Source organism: Adiantum capillus-veneris, chromosome 28 (assembly GCF_014529385.1).
Source record: "Adiantum capillus-veneris isolate H3 chromosome 28, ASM1452938v2, whole genome shotgun sequence".
Taxonomy (NCBI): domain Eukaryota; kingdom Viridiplantae; phylum Streptophyta; class Polypodiopsida; order Polypodiales; family Pteridaceae; genus Adiantum; species Adiantum capillus-veneris.
The window spans coordinates 97,269,011-97,295,781 of record NC_140958.1 but is presented as its reverse complement, the minus strand read 5'-3'; the positions used below and the strand labels follow the sequence as shown (position 1 = coordinate 97,295,781).

General features: G+C 46.7%; 1 protein-coding gene across 1 annotated transcript in view; it reads left to right on the top strand.

Moving 5' to 3' along the window:
• The window catches only part of D-CDES (D-cysteine desulfhydrase), an 87,564-nt gene that overhangs the window by 23,699 nt on the left and 37,094 nt on the right, over window positions 1-26,771 (top strand). The window contains exons 2-4 of the mRNA XM_086504416.1: window positions 4,558-4,623; window positions 4,710-4,904; window positions 4,989-5,099. Coding sequence (XP_086360542.1) covers window positions 4,558-4,623; window positions 4,710-4,904; window positions 4,989-5,099 — 372 coding nt within the window. The remainder of the gene's footprint in view (window positions 1-4,557; window positions 4,624-4,709; window positions 4,905-4,988; window positions 5,100-26,771) is intronic.

The window sequence follows — 26,771 nt, the reverse complement described above, 5'->3', positions numbered from 1 at the left end:
CATCATTGAGAAAGAGGCCCCTTAAGGCTCCACCACATGTAGACAAGCGGCCTAGCATAAGCCAATTGAATGCAAATCTTGTCTCTGAATATTTGAGCAAAGACAACTGGCTCCTCTTTGAGAATTCATGGCGCACTTTTTGATGGTTGAGCACAAAGGAGACAATTCAAGAGGCGTCACCAATGGTGGGTGAAATCCATGACAAGTTCCCTATGTCCTTGAGGAGGTTATTGAGGCAATGCGCCATGCAAAATGTGACATGGATGCTGGGATACATGCCCTCAATGATAGCTCCGGCTGCCCTATTTGACGCCTCTCCATCTGCAACCATACAAAGGACATTCTCCGGGCCGGTGATCTCTATGGTGCTTGTCCACTCCGCAGCAAGCATCTCGGCGGCCTTGCCACTATCGGATGCATCATGTGACTCCACAAAGTACATCTCCCCCCGAGAGTAGGCAACCACCCCGTGGATGGACCGCTTGCGGGTGTCGCTCCATCCATCTACAAGAAGAGAGACGCCATTGGTCTCCCACAAATCCTTTGTTGCTTGGGCCGCTTGCTCCGCGGCAAGCTTCTCTTTGTCAAGAAGGGTGGTGCGAAGCCTCTCCGATGAAGGTGGCACATAAGAGGAGCCATATTCCCCTATTTTTGTAACCATGGTTCGAAAGTATGGAGACCTATCCACACAAAATAGAGCATGTTGCGTTAGTATGGAGAGTCGAGAAATTATAACCCATTATGAATACAAAATGGAAGATTGCAATGTGTATATGCCAAGGGAAACTCACCGCGAAGCATGGAAGGCAATGTGGTCGTGGAAGAAGAATCGGGCAACCGACCTATCTACCTCTTCCTTCAATTTAGGATTCCAATTTTCGTTGAGAGTGGTTTGGCGATGCGGAAGGGAAGAGGACGGTGTAGATCCATGGCTCTTGAAGGTTCGAGAGATGTCGTCAAGGTTGGCTTCCCTTTGCTCTCGCGGTGTCGCCGTGGCGGAGGGATCAACGGCAACAAAACGGCCCCTCTTGGCCGCTTCCGCAACCTCATACACCGTGAGTTTCTCAAGAAGATCCAACCTCTTCTCGGGAGCTACATGAGGGCAAAACTTCACCTCGTGACCGGGTTCATGAAGAAGATGGGCTCGCACTTTGTTTGAACCACCCGATCTCTTGTATGGACATAGCTTGCACGTCCATGGTCTTGCACCGCCACCTTTGCCACGCGAGCTAAAGTCGACTTCATCCCACCACGACCACGTTTGCACGGCGGGCCTCCTTCGAGAAGAAGCGGCTTGAGAAGTGGAGTTGGCTTGAGATGACATGATGGTGGAGAGACTCGAGAGAGTAGAGCTTAGAAGTTAGAAGGGTTAGAGGAGAGCTTGTGTGGAGAGAGTAAAGGAGAGCTTCAAAGTGGGTAGAAGAGGGAGAGGAGAGCTTCAAAGTTCAAACTTGAGCCTTGAGCTTGAGGGAAATGGAATGAGCTTGAGCCTTGAGCTTGAGGGAAATGGAATGAGCATTGAGCATTGAGACTATGAGTATTAAGAGGCCCAAGGGAGCCTTTTATAGCCTCCCAAGGGCCAAGGCTTAAAAAATATGGCAGTTGGGGCTGCACAGAGCCGTTGCAAACGGTCACTTTTTTGAATCTAACCCCGGCCGACCCCTGCCGTCCCCGTCCGGTCCGTCCGACCCCGGTCCGGCCCCGGCCGTCCCCCCTGCGACCCGCCCGTCCGGCCCGTTTTCCGTCCGTCCCTCGGCGTTCCCAGCCGTTCCCGGCCCGGTTACGGCCGTTCCTCGGCCCTAGGGCCCGTCCCCCCCGTCCCCTGTAACTATGCCTCCAGCTCCCGCACCTATAGGACTACTTGCCCTTTGAATCGGACGAGATTTCGCACGTGAAACCTCTCCGAATCACCTGTACGTGCGGGGGATTAGCCGCTAGCTAATCTAATACTTGCGCAAGAGGCTCTTGCCTCGGCAATCGTGCATGAACCCACATAACTGTACATTGGTCAATCTGATGAGCCCACTAGAGGGGCATAACCATAAAGAATAGGGGAGAGAGAGAGCAGTGAGAGGTGTGCAGGTCATGACATCCTGCACCTCACTGTACATAGAGGGTAAGCCAGCACTCCATTGAAGCTCTCCCACTTGTGACAGCACTCAAAAACGAGCTCACAGATGAAAATCACGTTTTTGCCTTCTCTTTAAGTAGTAAACTGGTCTCAGAGTGCCAAGTGTCACTCATTTGTGCATTTTCCAGCTTTAAATCCTCGGGTCTAAAAATATCTCACCTGCAGCCTCTGTTGACTTGGCCACAGAGTAACAAAATGATCCCCATGTCAAACTGCACGTGATGACGCGAAGACATTTTGCCGTCCAAAAATAGCAGTCCCTAAAATTTAGGAGTTTCTGCCATTACATTCTTCTAGGTCATCTGACCCTCTTTGTACTCTGTAGCCACACCCAGAACTGAAATGTAGCCTATGTAGCAAAGGATTCCGCTTTGGCTGGCCAATGACCCCACTTTGGCTAACCATAGTCCTTGTCCAACCTTAGTGCTCTTTAGCCCTCAGGCTTGGACTCTCTCTGAACAGTTCCACACTGGCTATGCAATGCAGGGCAGTTAGATTTCCAGAGGGGTGTTTTCAAAAGGTAAAACAAACGAAATTCCCCAAAGAAAGAGAAAATAAACAAAAATGGAATTGCCATTGGCTGGGGACACGTTTTGTAACAGGCACCGGTGAGAGTGATAACCTCACCGTACAGGTGGGTTTTCAGCGTTGGTTATGTGCTGAATTTTGACTGTTTTTCAGCCATACGTACGCCAGAACCATTGGGAACAGTGCCCCACTGTTAGAGGACAGTTTAGGGACTGTTTAGGGCTGTAAACAGGGCAAAAACCAGTAAATACAGCGTGCTGAATTTACTGTTTTTAGGTAGAAATTAGAGGGTTTATGTCAGTGGAAGCAAGTTCCAACAAGGGAATTAGTTTCGGGCAAGTTTTGGGGCTGGTTGTTGCCGAAATTTTGCCAAAACAGGTGGTATCTAGCTGGATACAGGTAAAGAATTCCCATGACTCTTCTTGTAATTTACCCTCTTAAAGAATAAAGAAATACCGAAAGGGGCGCCAATTTTGGGGCCTACAAGTTGTCAGCGTCTGCGCGGAGCATTCTAGCTTTCGAGCCATGTGTGTGCTTCAAGTGTTAATTCCCGTCGCAGGTTGCCTTTGCAAAGTACTCTATGTGTGTGTGTGTGTGTGTGTGAAGTAAAGAATTTCAGGTGAAAGCCAAAGCCTACCGCCCCACGGGCCGGTTTCACCTTCTCCCGTGGAGACTATTTATACTTTGTTCAGCCGGTCAGTTCATGGGCGGCGCCACAGTAAAATTATTAAAACATGACTTTTTGAACAAAACTAGGAACACCATCTTATTCATGTGCTTGTTTTGACATGTTCTGCATTGTATTTGGCTATTGCTCTACTTATCATACTACCTTGACACTTGTAAATTCCCTAGATGGCACGTTTTAAGAGCTGGAGGAGGTGTTAGCCCCCCTCATTTTACATCTTTTTGCTCTCTTCTATCTTACGTGTGCCAATGTCTGTCGATTGAACATAGAGACTATGCTAATGATGTTGGAGACCTCTTGCTATTTTCTCCATGCTGTCACAAGTGCAGTAGCTCTGCACAATAAGAGAACAAATAAACAAGCCATTTTTACTTGTTTGAATTCAAAAGCTGGCCTTTGATCTCTTCCTTTATATTAAAGCTTCTATGCAATTTAATTCATTAAGACTCTTATTAGAAAGATGGCAATATAATTTATTAATGTACCTACTCTTGGGCACTGACGACGTGAGTAGGGATGTCATAGCTGTTGTCCAAGCTATGCATGATAAAGGTGATATAATCTTATTCTTCCTGTCTAGACAAGCAGCGAAGTTGAGGTCACATATTGTCGAGTTTGGATCTTTGTACTTCTTTGGTTATTTGTAGCCTCTTCTTCATAGGTTTGTAGTAGTATTCATTTTTTGATTTCATATTTAGCTTGCATTAGGAATTAAGAATTTCTTCCTTTAGAAGTTGTTGTGTGAAGTTTGATTTCTATGATTAAGTTTTTAAGATGCCTTGTCCTTTTTTGTTTAAAGTTGAGTACGTGTTTTAAGTTTTAGCCAAGTGAGTTGCGTCAGCTTGTTTTGCGCATGCCTTTTCTTAAAAGATTTTAAGTTAATAATATTTTGTTTTATCTAGTTTTGTTTCGTAGCAAAAAAGGTGATTTAGTTTTTCTGTTTTTTGTTTTTTGTTTTTTCCTTTTCTTTTCTTGTGTCCCTTGCTTTTATAGTTTTATTAGTGCTTTATTCTCTCTTATAATTCGTGAGTTCAGACTTTTCTAAACTTATGAAGGTATATATATATATATATATATATATATATATATATATATATATATATATATATATATATATATATATATATATATTATGTAAGCTTCATCTTTTTTCAGTTATTTTGGACTTTAATTGTGCAAATAGTATCTAATTTTAAGCTAAGCTTTACAGTTTCCCACTCCAATACATCGTTGGAATCTACCCAATTTGCCCGCTGGTGCTGAAGTCTGGATAAAGGTTAGCCAGGACATTGTTTTGAGTTAAATATTTGTTGGAGCATGTGAGATAGTAAGGCTTAGCCCTGAGTTTTCAGGATTTCGCAGAGGGATGATTTGACAGGAATGCAACTTAGTGGTAACAAAGTTAGAAAGCTCGAATTTCTCCTGGCAGCAGCAAAAGCTGAAGGTGCAGACTGTGTAATCACATTAGGAGGAATACAGAGCAATCACTGCCGTGCAACTGCAGTGGCAGCACGATATCTGAACCTTGACTGCTATCTTATTTTACGAACCAGCAGGGTTGAAACCTATGCCCTTTTATTTGTTGAGGTGATCAATGTTAAACAAAAAAAATAAAACGGTGAACACTTTCTTGCTCTTCAGACTCAAGTTGATGAAGATCCAGGGCTTGTCGGTAATTTATTGGTAGAAAGGATGGTTGGCGCCCAGGTAGAGCTCGTCTCTAAGGAAGAATACCGCCTGTATGGGGCTGAGGTAAGTTTACCATTAGCTTTAACTGCTTTTAAGAATTATTGCAGCAACTCAAATGAAGCTCACATGTTTGTCTGGTCTGGTTTTAGAGGATACAGTAAACTTTCTTTTACGTTGGTAAATCTCTCTCGGGAATTCCATCATAGCTTTCACTTTGCAGCTCCTTGGATTTTTTCTAGAATTGATTGAATCAAAATAAGCATTTTTTGGGTTTGTGATCTCACATCGTTCACGTTCTTGTACTTTCAATATTTAAAATGCCAAGTTGATGAGTGCTCTTGCATGTGCTCATGGTAAAAATCCCAAGGGGTTTGAAAGACTGCGTGATCATTCCGTCACAAGCTTTGAGATACCCTCGAAAAAAGCTGAAGGCATGGTGAAGCATATCTTTGCTCAAATGGCTTATTGTGTTCAAGTAAAATCATCTGAAAGAATTGAGTTTAAAATTTATGTGGATGAATACATTTGAAGATGACTCGAGAAACCGAGCATAATTTAATAGGGCATCCTGTAGATTAGTGCCATACAGGGAGTTGGGTGAATCTTAGGATGGGATGCAATAAAATTTCTTCCTCAAGGAAAATTCTAATTGGTAAGGAATATTCAGGAGGATACTTTAGTGATTATTTTCTCAGCTTTGTGGAGATAATGATGCAAGCAGTTTGTTTGCTATCAGTCCAAAATTAGCATCCTTTAGATTGTAGGTGTTAAAGTTCTTAGGGCAATTTTCCTAGTCAATGCCCTTTTCTCAGACACGTTATACATTCTGCTAAAGGGGCATGCTGGTGCAGTCAGTTGAGGTCATTTCAATGGTTTTCTTTTTACTTGCATCTTGGTCAGACAATTCTTGTGTAGTTTTATCAGAGAAAATTGTCCCCTTGTTTTTCTCAAAAAATTAGACTTTTGACATCTATGGAAATTTCTGTTTTCAGGAGGGACAAGAGGGGTTGTTAGGGGTCAACGTTTTTTGAGAAGGCTACCAATTGTCTCCAGGGAATCTGGTAGCCTTGTTTTGCTTTGCACAAAGATTAGACTCTTTAGGCTTTAGCATCTATTAAAAAATTCTGTTTGCAGGAAGGACAAGGAGGCTTCAATCAGGGTTCAAACTCGTCTGGAAGCGTAGGGCTTCAGACTGGTAGTTTAGAGTAGCTAGCAGTCAGTACTGATAGAGTTTTGCACCTCTGGACGGGGCTGCTAGTGCCTTGGTACTTCTAGGGGCAGATCATAGGGATGGGGGCTGTTTTGTGGCTATGCCTGGCCCAGTTGAGGTTTTGCACTTTTCTGGCCATGTTTATGGCATATGCCATGTATTGCCCAGCCAGTATAATGCATGTGGCGACCTGCAGTATGACTGCCGTTGTGATTGTGCTATTTTCCACTATAAATCTGCTCTGTGCATTTCATATGGTTGGCCCATTTCTCCATGTCGTGGGGCCTTCCTTGCACACATTTATATGTGAGAGTGCCCCCCCCCCCCTCCCTTCTCCCTCTTCTAGTGTATCAGTTCATGCTGGGCTTTTGGTCTCTCATCTCCCTTGCGTTACTGCATGAGGCTGGCTGGTCCCATATCAGCAGTCTTGAGTTCAACTCTCCTCGTCGGATAGATCTTTAAGGTCTCTTGGGATAGTTTCCTAAATAAAAAGAGGAAAATTGTATAATGTTTCTATCACCCAAGTGTGGTAGATTGGTTATGCCATTTCCCTCTTGAATAACAAGTCTTGAGTTCAACTCTCCTCGTCGGATAGATCTTTAAGGTCTCTTGGGATAGTTTCCTATGACGTTAAAACAATCTTCTTCTTCTTCTTCCTCTCTCTCTCTCTCTCTCTCTCTCTCTGTGTGTGTGTGTGTGTGTGTGTGTGTGTGTGTAGATAAGTTATGCCAGTTCCGTCTACAATTATTAGGTCTTCAGTGTAAGACTCATCGGCCAGATTTTTGAGGTCTCTTGGGATTGTTCCTACGTGGTTAAATTTTCTTTTTTTCTTCTTCTCTCCCAACCCCCCTGAAACCGGCCCGTGGTGAGGCGGTAGGCTTTGGCTTTCACCCGAAATTCTTTACTTTAGACACACACACACACACACACACACACACACACACACACACAGAGCACTTTGCAAAGAGAGCCTGCAACGGGAATTAACACTTGAATACACAGGCGGCTCGGAAGCTAGAATGCTCCGAGCAGACGCCAACAACCTGTAGGCCCCAAAATTGGCGCCCCTTTCGGTATTTCTTTATGCTTTGAGAGGGTAAATTTACAAAGTAGAGTCCTGGGAATCCTTTGTCTATATCCAACTAGATACCACTTGATTTGGCCAAATTTCGGCAGCATAACAACCCCAAAACTTGCGCGAAACCAATTCCCCTCTTGGAACTCACTTCCACTGGCATAAACTCTCTGATTCCTGCCCAAAAACAGTAAATTCAGCACGCTGTATTTACTGGTTTTTGCCCTGTTTTCAGCCCCAAACAGTCCCCTAACTGTCCTCTGCCAGTGGGGTACTATTCCCAATGGTTCTGGCGTCCGTATGGCTGAAAAACAGTCAATTTACAGCGCATACACAGTGTTGAAATCGCACCTATACGGTGAGGTTATGACCCTCACCGGTGCCTGCTTTGGAGTAGCAGCTAGCTACCCCTGTTCCTGCTCAAGGAGGCTCTTGCCTCAGCACAAAAGCATGAAACCACACAGCTGTACATTAGTCAAATGAAGAACCCTCTTGTGAGGCATCACATAACTGTACGTAGGGGAGAGAGAGAGCAGTGCGTAGCATGCAGGGCATCACTCCTAGCACCACACTGTACATGAGAGGGAAAGATAGCACTCCATAGCTCTTAACCTGTGACACGTTCTCAATGAAGCATCCCCCCAGAATAAATCGAGCGTCCCCTCTTCTGCCCTTGACCTGTAATGCATCTGTGAGCAAATAGATGCAAAAAGGGGAAGATTTCCATGGCTGCCCAAACCTGCGGATCGCTGAAAACACAGCAAAACAGCCCTGTTAACACGCATTTGATGCCTTCCAATGCTGAAAATGAGCTCCTTGGTCCTAGGTGAGGTCATGGGAAGCTCAAAAATGGAGAGAAATGGCTGAAAATCACAGTTAGCAGCCTCCAAAACTGCTCCAAAAAGTCAGTTACGAGTTTTCCTCTCCCTGACTTGGTAAATTGGCCAAAAAGTGCCACTTGGCACTCATACATGCAATTTCTCGGCATTGGGCTTTCTGCTTAAAAATCGGTGCATTAGTTGACTTTGCAGTAAAGTAATAAAATGTTCCCTTGGTCATACCAAAGGCAATGACGCGAACACATTTCACAGCCCAAAATAGCAGCTCCCTAATTTTTAGGAGATGCTTCCGTTGGACTCCCACTGGTCTTCTGACCATCTATCCTCATTGGGACTGCATCCAAAAGTGCAATGTGGCCCAACTGTCGGATACTTTCTGTTGGTAGTCCCACCTTGACTTTATGCCTTTATTGAGTTCACGTCCTAGTATCCACCAACTTGGTAAGTGCGACGGGGGGACCTACATGACCTTGAACTGAGCCTAGACATCCTTTTACTTTACGAATTCCAATGCCGATAAACTTCCCGTCTGCGGGTGAAACTACCGTTCACATTGGCCATACAATGTCCGACCATTTGCAACTTCAAAAAGAGGGTCTCAAAAATTAAACAAAAATCATTGGAAAGAAACCAACAACTAAGGTTAGCAATTGCCACGTCCTCGTGACATACCCCCCTCTTGAAATTGCAAACGTCCTCGATTGCATACCATAAATACATGCCATAGATGATCTTGTGTGGTAAGCACCCGCACCCTTTTATCATCGCATGTATCCGCAAGAAATACTGTCAAAACATATGTACAAATGACTTAATGAGACCTTCATACTTTTGTCAAACTGTACATTGCTGTTGCACTGAATCCATGAGTACATTTGATGTGCTAGCTCTATCATTACCCCTCCTTTGCAGACATTGGGTTGGGGCATACGTAGGCTGTAACCCAAAGGCCTCAAGGTAAAGCTGCAATACATTTGGTGACTCTGACAGTTCATGCTCTTCCATCCACTTTGCATCCATAGGCGGATAGTTCTTGAACTTCACCACATAGCATCTTGCAAGCTGTCCCTTAACTTTTTAACTGTGCAAGAGGCTCTTGCCTCTTTAAACGAGCATAATTCCACAACACTGACGTATCACCCACGACCAAGCAAGCTCAAATTTCAAAATGATTTACCAATGCGTCATAGAATCCAAGCAATTGCCTCAGAGAATCGGCAAGCAGCGTGTCACCTGGCAGACCCACATCACTCTGGTAGGAGATCTAGTGGCCAATCTACCACCGTGAGACCTCTCCCTATCTCATCTTGGTTCATACTTGCAAACCCTAAAAATGCAATAGAAAATCAGCCCTAATTTGACCACTTTTTGGCAGGGCGAACATGCGGAATTTCCTGTCTGTCCTGTGAAGAGAAACCCTCTTCCTTGGTGTCATTCATCCTGTCAGTCATAGTGTAATTCCAAGTTCTTGTACTCTGTGTCTTTACCCACAAAAACCGAGGCTAACTCTTTGAGGAAAAAGTGATTGATATCCCTGCAATGGAACCTTGAAACCGGCCCGTGGTGGGGCGGTAGGCTTTGGCTTTCACCCGAAATTCTTTACTTTAGACACACACACAGTGCACTTTGCAAAGAGAACTTGCAACGGGAATTAACATTTGAATACACAGACAGCTCGGAAGCTAGAATGCTCCGAGCAGACGCCGACAACCTGTAGGCCCCAAAATTGACGCCCCTTTCGGTATTTCTTTATACTTTGAGAGGGTAAATTTACAAAGTAGAGTCCTGGCAATCCTTTGTCTATATCCAACTAGATACCACTTGATTTGGCCAAATTTCGGCAGCATAACAACCCCAAAACTTGCGCGAAACCAATTCCCCTCTTGGAACTCACTTCCACTGGCATAAACTCTCTGATTCCTGCCCAAAAACAGTAAATTCAGCACGCTGTATTTACTGGTTTTTGCCCTGTTTTCAGCCCCAAACAGTCCCCTAACTGTCCTCTGCCAGTGGGGCACTATTCCCAATGGTTCTGGCATCCGTATGGCTGAAAAACAGTCAATTTACAGTGCATACACAGTGCTGAAATCGCACCTGTACGGTGAGGTTATGACCCTCACCGGTGCCTGCTTTGGAGTAGCAGCTAGCTACCCCTGTTCCTGCTCAAGGAGGCTCTTGCCTCAGCACAAAAGCATGAAACCACACAGCTGTACATTAGTCAAATGAAGAACCCTCTTGTGAGGCATCACATAACTGTACGTAGGGGAGAGAGAGAGCAGTGCGTAGCCTGCAGGGCATCACTCCTAGCACCACACTGTACATGAGAGGGAAAGATAGCACTCCATAGCTCTTAACCTGTGACAGGTTCTCAATGAAGCATCCCCCCAGAATAAATCGAGCGTCCCCTCTTCTGCCCTTGACCTGTAATGCATCCGTGAGCAAATAGATGCAAAAAGGGGAAGATTTCCATGGCTGCCCAAACCTGCGGATCGCTGAAAACACAGCAAAACAGCCCTGTAAGCACGCATTTGATGCCTTCCAATGCTGAAAATGAGCTCCTTGGTCCTAGGTGAGGTCATGGGAAGCTCAAAAATGGAGAGAGATGGCTGAAAATCACAGTTATCAGCCTCCAAAACTGCTCCAAAAAGTCAGTTACGAGTTCTCTTCTCCCAGACTTGGTAAATTGGTCAAAAAGTGCCACTTGGCACTCATACATACATTTCCCCCGCATTGAGCTTCTTGCTTAAAAATCTCTCAACAGGTGCATCAGTTGACTTTGCAGTAGAGTAATAAAATGGTCCCCTAATCATACCGAAGGTAATGACGCGAACACATTTCACAGCCCAAAATAGCAGCTCCCTAATTTTTAGGAGATGCTTCCGTTGGACTCCCACTGGTCTTCTGACCATCTATCCTCATTGGGACTGCATCCAAAAGTGCAATGTGGCCCAAGTGTCGGATACTTTCTGTTGGTAGTCCCACCTTGACTTTATGCCTTTATTGAGTTCACGTCCTAGTATCCACCAACTTGCTCAGTGCGGTGGGGGGACCTACATGACCTTGAACTGTGCCTAGACATCCTTTTACTTTACGAATTCCAGTGCCGACCAACTTCCCGTTTACGGGTGAAACTACCGTTCACATTGGCCAGACAATGTCCGACCATTTGCAACTTCAAAAAGAGGGTCTCAAAAATTAAACAAAAATCATTGGAAAGAAACCAACAACTAAGGTTAGCAATTGCCACGTCCTCGTGACCCCCCCCCCCCCCCCCCCCCCCCCTCTCTCTCTCTCTCTCTCTATGTGTGTGTGTGTGTGTGTAGATAAGTTATCCCAGTTCTCTCTATAGTTATTAGGTCTTCAGTGTAAGACTCGTCAGCCAGATTTTTGAGTTTTCTTGGGATTGTTCCTACGTGGTTAAATTTTCTTTTTTTTCTTCTTCTCTCCATCCCCCCCCCCCCTCTCTCTCTCTCTCTCTCTCTCTCTCTCTCTCTCTCTCTCTCGGGGCTGTATTCTGTGTAGATAAGAGACCTCGGGAGATGCTCAATGTCCTATCACCTGGAGGAAGTACAAAAGAGGATTGACAATGTGTAGGCTATGTAAATAAATATCAAGGTGGTCTGTACGATGACTGTAAAATGAACCACTGCGGGGGTGCATAATGCCATGTGATGTGACCTTGATCTCGACGGAAAAGAACTGACGATTGCACCTATGTGTGGAAAAAGGCGCATCGATGTTGCACCGCTGCCCCAGAGGAGCCGGCTGAAGAATTCCATTGACGGCGAAGAGTATGCAGTAGCTCTGTCTAGATGGTTGTCAAAATGGAGGATGTAGGGGAGGGCTGTGAGCGCAGAATGCGGGCACATCGAGCCTTGCACATCACCCAAAAGCATGACGCTGCATATCGTGGTGAGCACGATGTCTTGCTGACAGAGAGCCAGCTGGTGACCTGCATCTGGGATCATCTGTAGAGTCCCTAGTCTCAAGGTAGTAAGCATGAAGTAGACTTACACCACTCTTTTGCTTCATAGGTCTAGGGCATACTTGTACGGCTAGTATGTCTCCGGGCTAGCCACCCACCTTGTCCGGGCGCCCTCATATATTTCCATATATCATTTATTTCTTGTTGGGTCGTAGGGATTTTTCTAGGCTTTGCCCTACCTCCCCTTGGGCACCTATTTATGGGGCCAGGGGGCTACCCACTTCCACACTATTTGGTCATTGTGTATTGGGTCTTTTGCTCATGGTAGTCATGGGGGGACTAATCGCCCCCTCTTCACCATATCTTGCGTTTGCGTTCCTGTCTGTCTCTCTCTCTCTCTCTCTCTCTCTCTCTCTCTCTCTCTCTCTCGTATGGTTCCGCACACGCGCACTCTCACATGGTATCAACAACTTCAGGCTCCCCATGGGACCAGCGCTTCATCATCTGCATCGTGTACTTCTCCTAAGATCAGAAACAACCATCGTTTTTGTAAAAGGAACATAGATTTGCCAGCGTTTTTGCATGCACCAGGCAAGCGATGGAAATCTGCGTTTTTTGGCCGTGGGAGGACCTCACCTCAACCTGCATTTACACCTGGCATCAGTAGCGCTGCTAGCGCTACCTTTCTGGACAGCTCCGTCGTCGGAAAACCCTCAGATCCACTTGCGTTTTTGGACAGCTGCTGCGTTTTTGCAGCAAAGGGGGCAGTGCTCAGCTTTGCTCTATTAGATCTTGCCTTCCCCACCGGCTCGGCATCTGGTGCCTTGCCGGTTTGTATCTCTCCATTTCCTACAGATTTACCCTTGCTGTTTTCTCTGTTTTCAGCCCATCAGGGGCAGTGGGTGATTCACCACCCTCCCCAGACCCTCTGCACCGCTCCGGACCCTGCCGGGAGCGTACGAGCACGCTGAAAATTGATGGACAGCAGCGTTTTCATCACCTCGCAATTGTGTTTTTGGGTGGACAGCAGACACTTGGCTTGTGTTTTTCACAGAGGATGAAGTAACAAGTTACCTCCTGCCAGGACACCATCCAATGGTGGTTCGTACGGTCTCTTAGTGACTGTTGCAGTACACGGTATCTTCGACATTGGCTTGATCATCTACGGGCGTATGATCCTTGGGAGATCCATTCATTCTAGCCATCATTTGGCGGTTGCGCTCTCAAATGGGGGTGGTGACTCGTGGTTTTCTGTGGACACACCTATGCCCTCGTCAGACGAGTTCACACGAGATATGGCCATGCTCATGGCATATGGGATTCCGACATTCCCAGAGAGGACACCACCATCTTGGGTGGACAAATACTTACCACTTGACCTCAACACATCAGATCACTTGCTTACACAGGAGCATCTACATGGACTTAGGGAGAGGATCTTGGATCTCTTCTTGGACAGGTTCATTGCTTGGATCTACAGATTGGAGTGGGACTTCAGTGCTTTGGACTCTCTTGGAGAGTTTACCCGCGAGATGCGGGAGATCAGGCATCCCGCGACTACATCCCGGAGCTTGGCTTGGATGATAGTGCCGTTGCTCTTCTACACCCATGATCATTTGGATCGCTACCTTCAGAGTTAATTACACTCGCCCTCGATAACCTTACAATAGACTTATCCCCCGACCTGGGTAGTAGGCCACTCCCAGCTCATTCACATAGAGAGCCACACCGACTCACGGTTTGGTGGTGTTGTTGGCGCGGATTTTGTTTTTGGTTGACACCGGAGGATTGAAGGCAGGAGATACAAGCAAGACGGCGCAGACAGATTGGTCTGGCCTTTCCTCTTCTCAAATGATCTTTACAGCGCGGACTTTTCAGTCTGGCTTCCCTACTTCTACAGGATGAGTACGGTGTAGACATCTTAGTCTGACTGCACCTCTTCTTAGAGGCCCTTCACAGTGCACACTGTTGAGTCTGGCTTTCCCCTTATCTTGGATTACCCTACCTACTGACAGGACACCATCCGGTGGTGGTCCGTGCGGTCTCTTGGTGACTGCTGCAGCTTACGATAGCTTCTACAGTGCAAACTGTTTAGTTTGGCTTTCCTTGATTCGGAGGACGTTTACGGCGCGGATTGCTACATTTGGCCTTCCTGGAGTTTTACACAACTTAGCCACTTGGCCACCTTGGGTTACAGGTTCATGCATTGACGGGCTTCCAGTCATGCTCATGACGGTTCTTGGGCTTCCCCATTTTCTCCAGACTATTTGACTATAGACACCACAGATCCTATTGGGCAGGACACTTGCAGGTCTATTGGCACTTCTTTTACGACAAGAAGTTGTTTTCACACTCAGTTCGGGACCGTCACGCATTATCTTCACCTTGTATCGGCGGAGTACAGCAGTTTGCTATACTGCTCGTAACGGCACTTTACCATGGAGATCTCTTGGCGGTTGGGACACCCCAGACTGTTGCTACACTCGCGGAGTTTGTCTTAGCATTGTCCTCAGTGGACATTGCAGCAGACATCTTCATCATTTGTTTCACATCTTCAGCTTCACGCGGTTTGTTCAGCATCAGGTGCTGAGAGGGGGTGTTAGATTTACACCACTCTGTTGCTTCACAAGTCTAGGGCATACTTGTACGGCTAGTATGTCTCCGGGCTGACCACCCATAGTCTAGGTTGTACGTGGTCTAGCCGCACAAGTTTGGGGCCGGTCGCCCACCTTGTACGGGCACCCTCATACATTTCCATATATCATTTATTTCTTGTTGGGTCGTGGGGGATTTTTCCAGGTTTTGCCCTACCTCCCCTTGGGCACCTATTTATGGGGCCAGGGGGGTACCCACTTCCAGACTATCTGGTCATTGTGTATTGGGTCTTCTGCTCATGGTAGTCATGGGGGGCTGATCACCCCCTCTTCACCATATCTTGTGTTTATGTTCCTCTCTCTCTCTCTCTCTCTCTCTCTCTCTCTCACTCTCAGTTCTCACATCACATATCTCTTCCGTTCTCCACACTTCAGCTATTAGCTCTTTTCCACACACCACTCACACAGGACGCACTCCCCCCCCCGGGACTATGCCTCAGAACCGCTGGTATGATGATGAGTGCAGAGAGTTATACCGACGCCTCCGTGCACGGCGAGCCTTAGGAGAGATCACAGAGAGAGAGGCCAGACGAGATATGAAGACGCTGACACGCCAAAAGCGGCGAGCATTCGAAGAGGCACAGGAGCTTGAGCTATACCGCCTATTCATGAGCATAGATAGCGCGACGGCATGGCGCACCCTGCGCGAGCCACGTCCGACCACAGCTATTGAGGATCCACAGATATGGCATGATTATGCAGAGCGCCTCTATGAGGTGCCAGGGCAGCCTCCTATCCCACAGCCACATGAGCCACGCCCCACGTGCTCCTCTTTCTTTACAGCAGAGATGGTAGAGAGGGCCATACGCCGCATGCAGCACAGACGATCAGCTGACCACACTGGATTACAGAGTGAGCACATCATTTATGCGGCCTCCACTATAGCCCCGTTGATTGCACATGTCTTCAACCGGGCTATAGGGGAGGGCTTCCCAGAGGAGTGGACACAGCACACCATAGTGCCTATCCACAAATCTGGCGACACCCTGGACCCAGGGAACTACAGGACTATCATGATTGGCCACACGATGGCCAAGCTATATGGAGCAGTACTTGAGGCACAGCTTAGCTGCTACGCAGAGACCGAGGGTTTACGAGCTCCAGGCCAGGCAGGTTTCAGACGAGCTTTCTCCACCACTGACCACATCTTCGTTCTGCGCTGCCTCATTGATGGGGCAAAGGCACGGAAGAAGAGGCTTTACTGCTGCTTTGTGGATTTCCGCAAGGCCTTTGACACAGTCCCACGCGAGAGACTCTTCCAGCGCCTTCACAGCATTGGGGTACCGACAGAGATGATTTGGGCCATATATACTCTCTACGAGAGGGTGACGGGTCGAGTTCGTTGCCCAGGCGGCTTTTCAGAGACCATTGCTAGCACCATTGGTGTTAAGCAAGGATGCCCACTCTCCCCGACACTCTTTGGGCTCTACATCGACGAGATCTCCGACTACATACTCCGAGCAGGGGGAGAGGGGAGCGACTTGGCAGGTACTCCGGTCCACATCATGTTATATGCTGATGATATTGTGCTGATTTCAGAGTCACCCGAGGGCTTGCAACGCCATCTTGAGGCCTTGGACGAATTCAGCACACACAAGGGGTTGACTGTGAACCTTGGCAAAACCAAGGTCATGATCTTTCACACATCCAGTGCAGTGAGGAGCGCTGCCACCTTCACAGCAGCAGGAGGACAGGTTGATGTAGTCACCTCCTATGTCTATCTTGGCATCACATTCACCAGCCTACCAGGACCCTTCACTATGAGGCAGGCTGCTGCTGACAGGCTCACCCGAGGATATGCAACTCTGACCATGCTAGAGCGGAGATGCCACCAGGCACACTTTCAGGAGCCCCGCACGAAGGGCTGGCTTTTTGACACCTTAGTCACCCCGGCCCTGATGTACTCGGCCGCAGTATGGGCACCAGGATTGACAGATGACCAGTGGACACAGCTTGAGAGGCCACAGGTATGTATGATCTCACGCTTGCTCCGCAGCAAGAAGACAGTGCCACATGACATTATTAGAGCCGAGCTCGCCACACCACCTATGGTTGTAGAGGCATTATTCCAGACAGTCTGCTTCATCCAGAGGATGAGAGAGCTACCTCCTGACAGACTTACTCGTAGAGCATTTGAGGCAGCTATACAGCTATCAGAGAGTGGGCATGCGAGAGCTTGGTACTCACAGGTTAGAGCATGGTTTGAGGGACACGGTCTTGACATGGAGAGCCTACCACCATTCCAGTACGACCCCCACTCACCATCTGTTCACCTCTCTCGCAGTGAGAGAAACTTGGTATTGAGACAGGATCTGTGGCAGCTATACACTAGGAGAGTCTGGGAGTCACCTGGCTCGGGGACGAGGATGTCAGATTACAGAGACCAGTTTCTCACCATATTGTCTGGGGGGTTCATACAGAGACCACGCTATATGGACACATATATGCCACATAGCTCACGGGTGGCGATTGGTCAGCTGAGAGTGGCTTCACACAGGTTAGAGATTGAGATCGGGAGACATACTGGTGTTCCCAGGGAGGAGCGAGTCTGCAGAGCCTGCACAGAGGAGGTGGAGAGTGAGGAGCACTTTGTATGTAGATGCAGAGCATACACTGAGATCAGAGGCAGGTATGAGGCCTTATTCAGAGGACAGCCCACTCTCCGAGAGATCATGGACTCTCGAGATCAGAGACAGCTCGGACGTTTCTTACTAGAGATACAGAGCCATCGGGACACACTACTACAGCCACGCACAGCTACACAGACAGAGGGGAGACAGTCGCAGCTCACAGACTTCTTTCAGAAGATTGCCACCCCTACCTCACCAGATACTCAGAGAGGAGTGACACTCCCACAGGCGGAGGTGAACCGAGCTAGACGACGACCACGAGTCACAGGCTACAGGGGCGTGAGCTCCCACCACCGACAGATCGAGGAGATCCGAGCCCGGGAGCGCCGTGCCACTGAGGAGCGAGTAGCTCAGATGAGGGCCGACCCGACAGCTTTCATCCGGGTAGCCTTGGCACCAGCCCCGCCCATGTACCACATCTTACATCCCCCCATTTGTACAGGATGGAGCTAGAGAGCTTGATGCATTCTCATGATTGTACTACCTTGAGCATATAGACATGCATATACCCCTAGAGATAGAGCCCCATCCCTCCTCAGATACTCCATTACCTACATTCAGTTCAGTTTTATATCAGTTTTGTTTCATTTGTCTTTCCGATAGACGGATGACATACACGCCATGTACATTTGATTTGTCTCATAGGCCGATTTCGGCCTGACATAGACGTTAAAAATCTTTCTTTCTTTCTTTCTTTCTTTCTTTCTCTCACATGCTTCCACATACGCACACTCTCACAAGACCAAATCTGTCGCCAAGCCTTGAAAAAAAGATGCGTGACCCCGGAAATGGCAAAAGCCATGCAATTGCTCCCCACGTCACAAACATCGTGGACGCCCACTGTAATCAATAAACAACAAATTGCCATGATCCATCCACACTGGCTGCGCAAAAGGACAAACCAAGAAATGATGCCTTGAAGACGCAGGCTCTGAAGTACATCACTGACAAGTCGGGTCATGACAAGTGACTGTCGAGCAACTTCCAATAGGCAATCCTGCATGTGCTATCTTGCGGCTGATCCGGAGGGTCCAAATGCGTGACCAAAACTGTCTTTGGCAAGCGGGGAGGATGCGTTAATCCTGCCATACCTTTGACTGGCGTGGACGGTGAAGAGGGTGCCGAGTCTGCAAAAGAAGTCTCCTCTCAAGCGAGACAGAGTACTCAAAAATGGATAGAGGGGCTCCATCATCTCTCTCTCCGCCCTCCCCCTCCAAAAAAAAAGAAAAAGATTTCTATTATTGGGGAGATCCCTTAGAACCCCCAAATGGCTGATTCTGAGGGCAAGTGCACAGCTGTATACAAAGCAAGCCTGAAGGCAAAGAACCGGAAAATCTGATACAACTCATCCACATGATAGAAACTGTAAAAACTCAAAAAGCTAGGGGAAAAAACCTCCCCTAAAGAGGGTAAAAAGTGCGTGATGGAGCTGATGGTTGTATTGTCTTGTGGTTGACTACCATGGGTCTATACCTTGCAGTTTCCTTTAAGGGTGAATCAGAGCTTATCCTGGCTTCAGCTAGGTATATATCTATATATCAAGAGTGCGTGCCCTTCATAGTCACAGGGGACGCCCAATTTTAGGCTTCCCGTCCCCACTTGCCGTCCCACCCTCTTTTTTACACTAAAAATCCATTTGAGCCCCATCCCCCGTCCCCCATTCCCACTCCTCCGGACGCGTCCCTTGCGACTATGGTGCCCTTGCCACCTAGGAAGAAGAGAGGATGATTGTTGCCTCTGAAAGATAGGCACTCTGCAACAAAATTACTTTCTACATCCGAAATCCAAAAACCCAAGAGTAACAGAGGGGCCAGCAGCCTGTAATAAATGAATGTATCTGCTCAAGGTAGCAGCTTGGTGTCTAGCCGAACCCCAATAACTAGTACCATTTGCAACCATGGAGCTGAGGAACAGGAAAAGGGTAGCAATTGATGACAAAGATGTAGAGCTCAAAAGGAAGAACAAAGAGGAGCAGTGAAATGGAGCAGCCTACGAGGGCTTGGTGGTGCAGATTACTGTATGTATGCTCCTTGGGCCAACCCAAAAGATATCCAATCGCAAAACACCTGGTAGAGATAGAACAAACCCCATGCAGACCACATACACCAAGTCACCAGAATGTTAGGGTAAGCCCAAACTTGTGGCACCACATGGAAAAGATCCCTTGTCTACTAGGATGGATGAGATGATGACATGTTCTAATAGGAAAAAGGATGCAACCTCTCTAGCTAATGGATGTAAACCATAGTTACACGGAACGGGAACGGGGAACGGGAAAGGGGGGCTCCGGGACGTTTCCGGAACGGGGGGGCCTTCGGGGTGGCGGAACGGGAACGGAGGCCGGAACAGTAGCCTTGAGGGAAAGGGAGAGGGAGCCTTGAGGGAGAGGGTGAGGTAGAGAGCTTGAGAGAGAGAGGGTTTAACGCCCTTCTTTATATAGGAGAGGATGGAAATAACACCCCCCCAAAAGTTCAAAAAATCTGCCCCAAACTGTCATTTTTTAAAACTTTGGTGTTCCGGATTTTCCGTTCCGCGTTCCGGATGCCATTCCGGCCGTTCTGGGCCCCGTTCCGCCTGCCGTTCCGGTTATGCCTGGGAAGGGAACGGCGTTCCGGTCCCGTTCCCGTTTCGAGGAGGCGCCAGGCTTGGGAACGCATTCCGGGAACGGGAGGGCCCCGTTCCGCCCGTTCCCTGTTACTATGATGTAAACTACCAAGCCTATATTATAGGCTATAATTTAATGAATCAATTGCACTTTGAGTTTAAATCATTGTGTCTATGCTCTCTTGCTTTATGCTCTTGACCTTGGCATAGCTTTAACCCTTTTCATTGCTCTAACCCTAACTCTAGCACCATGGTGAGCTTAAGTCTTCATCCATCATAGCCTAGCTCACTAAAGGAGTTTAGGGTTGAGCACCCCAATTCTTACAAGTGGTATCAGAGCCGATGGTTCTAAACCTAGGCCAATTAAGTTCTATTGCACCAGTATCCCTAATAATCTTACTCCCGAATCACCATTTGGGCATGAGCATGCTCCACTACCCTTTTGTGATTAGGCTAGGAGAAGATTTGCAATTGCATTTCAAATGACAGTTAGTGTGTGTTTCATTGCACTTGTATTTCTTAATTGCATTTAGCGATTGACTTTTATGCATTTTTCTCTTCACAATTAGTTTCTATGCGAGCTTCAAATCATTGCATTCCTTGTGTGTGTGAAGAGCATTTGTTGAGAGCAATCCGTCGAGCCCTTAATTTTTTTATTCGCACTCTGCTAGTCTGTTTAATTTGATTTACTATTTTAGGGTGTGTGTGAGCGAGCTTTTATGTGTGCCATCTTGCTGCAAAATTTTAGTGAAGACCCCCTCTGTGTGTGGCTTTGAGTTTTTTATGCCCACCTACACTATTAAGTTCCACAACCAATTATAGGGGTGTGTGTGTGGAGGAAGCTCAAAAATGGTTGCCATGTGGACTTAAAAAGGAGAAAAGACTAGGCCCCAACATATATTTGTTTTGTGAGTCAATGCTCATGGTCGTCATCTTCAAGGCTCAGGCTATGAAAATCCTCGACGCCACATGTGCATGCCATGTACTGCCCTGCCATGTATTGTTTGCAAGCCCCACAAAGCTCCGCATTTACCCATGCCATGCTTGCCATCGACGCTTCCTGAAAACAGTAATTGTTGTACCGTTTTCCAGCTCACCAAACCCATATAAGATTAACTGCCCGTTGCTGATGATACTTACAACACTTGCAGCATGCCTCATATTCTAACCAAAGCCTGCCTTGATGATGTCGCTACCCTTCTTGAACCTAGCATTATTCATGTCACAAACTGGTGACATGGCAGGCCCCCAGACAAACACACAACTGCTGACATGGCAGATGCCCGGGAAAAGGCACCGACAGGCTGACGCGGCTGGCCAATGACGTGGCTGGCTGATGACATGGCAGTTGTATGGACGCCCGCAATTTGCGCTGACATGCTGACGTGGCAGCTGTACGGAATTTCCGTAATTTGGGCTGACTGTTTTTGGCAGATTTTGGGAACCAATTGCTTTTGGAACTTTTGCTTTAAAGTTTAAAGCTTTTGGAGATCAATTGCTTTTTAGTTTGAAAGCTTTTGGGGCTCTGATTTTGGGCATCCCTTGTAAGAATAAATACGCCCAAGGGCCTCACTTCTCAGGGCATCTGGACGCAGAGTCTGAGAGATTGCACCGGCGGGGCTCATTGTACTTTGCTAAAAGATTAATATAAAAATAAATACCGAAAGGGGCACCAGTCTTTGGACCTCTTGGCACGGAACTACAACGGGTTGTGTCGACTTTATTGTGAATTGTGAATAAGTTTGAAGTGAATCTCTGCTGTGTCGCGGTAGAATCTTGACTTGGGGTGCCCCAAGTTTGTTACAGTGGTATCAGAGTACAGAAAGATTCTTCTTTTACGGAGAATCCGATCCTTTTTGCAGCACAATAGACTTTTGTGAAAGAATCTTTGTGTCCTGACTCCGGACTTATTAGCCACTCCCACCCTTCATACATTGCGCATCGGGCGCGCTTCCCTCTTCATCGCTCTGTCTTACAGGGCATAAAGCCATAAAGAATCCCAGATTACACATGGGTTCTCGTGAAGAATCTGACAGAGATGACACCTCTCAGTGGGAAGGCAAAGAAAAGTTGAAAATTCGGTGCGGGAACTGAAGAAAGAATGAAGATTTGGGCAATTTTTTTTTTCGATGGACAAGTTTGCCAGAACGGAGTACAAACGTCAACTGCAGATTGGCATATGTGTGAACAGATTGATTAAGTGCTCTAGGGACCCGAGATTGGCGAGACACCTGATGAATTACCCAATTGATAAGATTTACTCAAGATGGCATGTAGCCATTGCTTCTCCTTTAAGTAGGGAGGAAAGCCGAAAGGACAGACGAGTGCAAAAGAACGGAACTTGTACACACAGAAAGAGATGGACCAGAACTCAAAGAACCACCAGAAGATAAACTTGAGAGTTACAAAGCAGCAGCTGAGTGCAAAAGAAAAGGAAAGATGAAAGCAGCACTGGTACCACATTGAATGGGACCCGAACCGAATCAGATGAACGAAAGTACAAAACTTTGCCCTCCCTCAGGGCAAAGTGAAAGATCAGGAAGCCCTCAGTTTTCTTTGATGGAGGAGCCAAGGCCAACTTCTTAAATTGGCGGCTCGACTTCGCCCGACAGGCTGAGGCCACAGGCAGAGTCAGCTCTAGTTGCACCCGGACGGAATGTTGCCATTACACCGATCATTGGCAAACTTCGTTTGCAATGTCAGGGGTATTTAGGGCACGAGGACTTCTACGTAATGCCCTTGGAAGGTTGTGACGTCCTCCTAGAAATCCCTTGGTACCACAAGAAGAACGCCGTGGTTGGCTATCGGGCTAAGAAAGCGACTTTGACAAATGAAGGGCAAAGAGATTGTACTTGATGAATTTTTTTACTTGATTTTTCTTGAGAGAACTGAATGATGAATGAAGGTCGAATATGTTTGACCTCGAAGAGAAACGACAAGATTTTTTTGCAATAGAGGCTGGGTATTTCTCTAAAGGCGTACAAAGCGAGTTACCTCCTTACGTCGTGAAGATCACATGATTGATTCGTGGTAGTACACCACCGAACCGGCCACTTTATAGGGTTAGCCGAGGCCAAGATAAAGAAACAATGAACCAGAACAGATTTCCACATTATGAGGATCGATGATATACTCGACAGACTTCAGAATTCTACTTATTGAATTGATATGAAGAGTGATTACCATTAAATCTATATTGCTCCTGGAGACGTCTATAAGGCAGCTTTCATGACGACTTTTTTAGATTATCACAGAATAGCAATTATTTGTGGGTTTTCCAGACACCGAGGAAGCATAAATTGCTTATAAATGTGAAAAAAAAGAGCAAGTTTTTCTTGCCTGAGATACATTTCTTGAGACACATCGTCTCAGTAGAAAGGGTACAGATAGACCTGGCCATATACAATTTTGATGTCACCTTCTCTGGAGAATGGCTCTCAGAACATTCCAGGGAGCAACAGGCCGCATATTACTTCAAAAAGGAACAATGCGGATGAATGTCATAACGACTTGGCATCACTTGAAAATGACTGAGAAAGATACATTGGATGACTACTGCTAGAGATTTTGGGATACTTGTTTGCCAACATCTTCGTTTTGGAAGATTACTTTGAAAGACCAGATTAAGCGGTTTTGCTATGGTTTGCTAAAGAAATTCAAGACTATGCTTTATAACCAAAGTCTAACTCCATTTAGAGACTTATGGGACATGACAAAGCAACAATTTGGAATGCATGCCGGCTCATTGACTTATGCGAAGGGTAGGATAGTATCCACCTCAAAAAGGCAAGAGTCTGCCAGTGAAGAGAATGAATCAAGGGAACCAAATGATAGCTCATCACAGGATTCTGGAGAATCAGAGGGTTCCGACGAACTAAGGGAACCGTATGCAAGTTCATCAAAGGATTCCAGGGAAAGCGGAATCAAATGATAGTGCGTCAAAGGATTCCAGAGAAAGCGGAATCAAATGATAGTGCGTTTAGGGTTCCAATGATTGACTCTGACGTGCCAATGGACAAGGGAAGCGAAAGACGCTACCCGCAGGTCCCAGGGCACAAGGAAAGAAAGGATAAAGAGAATCAGTTGGTAGATCATAACATTCCCCAGACACAGGATAAGATTGAGACTATTCCGATTGGCCAGATTTGAAGAAAGTTCATGAAGTTGGAAGCTTCTTCGGCTTATGTTCTTACTACCGGCGGTCCATTCAAAAGTTTGCAGAGGTAGCTTCCGTGTAAGGTGCAGCGGAATGAATGTTGTATTTTCTCAAGATTAGTGATCTTTATTGATCAAGGTTCCTTTTAGTTCTTAGGGAAAGAGAGAGCTTTCCGTCTTATGGAGAGTGCTATGGTCACAAACAAAGTGAGTGGATATTGTGCGTGCAAGTGAATGAGACTGAGAGAAGGAGAGAGAAGAGATACGACACCCGAGAGGTTGTAAAACCCTCCTCCGAAGGCCCCACTCTCGTCGGCGAGAGTAGTCTACTTTGATTGCACAAAGGTGTACAATGTGAATGCAATGGACTGATGCAATGGGACTATGCCGATGACGACGACGACGACTCGATGGCTGAAATCTGTAGGCTTCTAATCGCTGAATTCGGGGACTGTTCGGTCACTGAAAATGACTGTTTTGGCTGCGTTTTTATGGCTGAAAATGGGGGAACATCTGCAACCAACTTGGGGGGAATCTGCTACTTTGCTAACTACTGGAAACCTGTGGTCTGAAGTGGCTTAGGGCTGAAAACACAAAACGCTGGCTGAATTTGGCTTTCACAAAAAACGCTTGGCTGATTTGTATCTACAAACATAAAACGCTGATGGGCTGATGTGAGAAAACGCTAGCAATGCTGGACATTTGATGGCGATCATGAGAGTCTGCTGTCGCTAGGATGCTGAGGGGTGATGGCGATGGCCTGTTGTGGAAGGAAGTGCCAAGCTGTGGAAATTGCCCGCGATGATGGAGGTCCAAAAATGCTGGGGAGGGGGGGGGGGGGGGGGGGGGGGGGGGTACTGCTGAGAAGTTGCCTGTTGAGCGGGAAGCTCCTGTTGCCTCTTCTGCCAGAAAGTGCTAACTTGGATTTGCTTATATATTAACTTAGCAAAATTGCCCTACCTACTTTTGTTGGAAAGTCACTTAAATAATAAGTGAAAATAACCAAAAATAGGAAAATAGACTAAATGCACTGGAAAATTCTCGTGAAGGATTTTGATGGATTCTAATGGGAATGCTAGAACATTCAATGAAGCCAGGTTTTTCAGAGCGGTTATACCTACTAGCCCAATTCCTTCCATCTCAAAAGATCTTTTTGTATCGTAGTTATGGTCATCAATTAAGAGGGTATTTTAACTGTACTCCACGCCCCCGGGAGTATGGGTTAGTCTTGGAGACTCATATCTTGCCTTTAGCAGAGCGTCCAAACACCTGCTTTTACTGCGATAGCTGTTTGTGTGATCACGTAATGGGCGGTTTAATAGAGATGTAGATGAGGTGCTCTCAAAATACTTATCGGTCCTGCTTCTTTTTGTCCCTTGTAATAGAAGAGTCAGAAGAAAGAACTCATGCTATTTTCTGTGTGTGTGTGTGTGTGTGTAAGTAACGAGAGAGAGAGAGAGAGAGAGATCTTGCTGAAAACAAGAAAGATATATATATATATATATACACACACACACACGCACACACACAGTGGGGGGGCTGAACGAGCGAGAGATGGGGAGAGAGAGGCTGAGGGAGTGTGTGTGTGTGTGTGTGAGAAACGAGAGAGAGAGAGAGAGAGAGAGAGAGAGAGAGAGAGAGAGAGAGAGAGAGAGGGAGGGAGTGATCTCCTACTGAACTGGCCGTCGACACAAGGAAGGAGAGAGATGGAGAGTGAGCGAGAGAAAGGGAGAGAGAATGTGGTTTGTGCGGGTGTGATTGAGAGAGTGTATAGGCATGGGTGGGGGAACGAGAGAGAGAGAGAGAGAGAGAGAGAGAGAGAGAGAGAGAGAGAGAGAGAGAGAGAGAGAGAGAGAGAGAGAGAGAGAGAGAGAGAGAGATTCTTCATGGCACCCCTCGGGTTGACAAACGAGATGGAGAGAGAGGGCCTTTGGCCGCTTGCAGACGAACGAGAGGGAGAAGGGGGTTGGGGGTGGCGATAATGGAGGAGAGAAAGGGTGGTGCCAAAGGGGGGCTGAGGGGGACACTGCATGCACATGAGCAAAGGGGGGCGCTAGGTCAAGGTGGCGGCAGCATACAGGAAGATAAAAAAACTTTATTTTTTTTGTATTGATTATTAAGCTCCCCCTTTGAGGTATGTTCCCACGGCCGTGGATTTTGAAAACGGGACGTCATTAGCCCTTGCTTGTGGCTAGAGGCATTACTGCCTCTAGCTTTGCTTCTGATTCTCTAGTAGTAGATGGTTCCACGCCCTTCCTTTTGTCCGTCCCATCCTTTGTCTTTGCAACAGGCATCTCTTGGGATTCATGTCATACTTTTTTTTTCAAAAATTGTTGGGACATACTAGTTTCTTTGAAATTGAAAAGAGCATTGAAAATCTCCACATAAAATTTAGGATTTTTTAAGGGTTTAACACTTTAATCTGCCAAATCTAGCCAGTTCCCTTCAAGGCGACCCTCAAAACTAGCCGAGAATTTTCAAATTTTTGGCTTTAAAAATACACTAAAGACCGGTTTTCTATGGCATTTTTGTTGAAAATCAATCGCTAATTAATGTGCCCCTGATAGTGATTTTGTTTCTCATTTTTAGAGAGAGAGAAGAGAGGTATGATCATGCTGTGTGCAACCAGAGGATATGCATCTA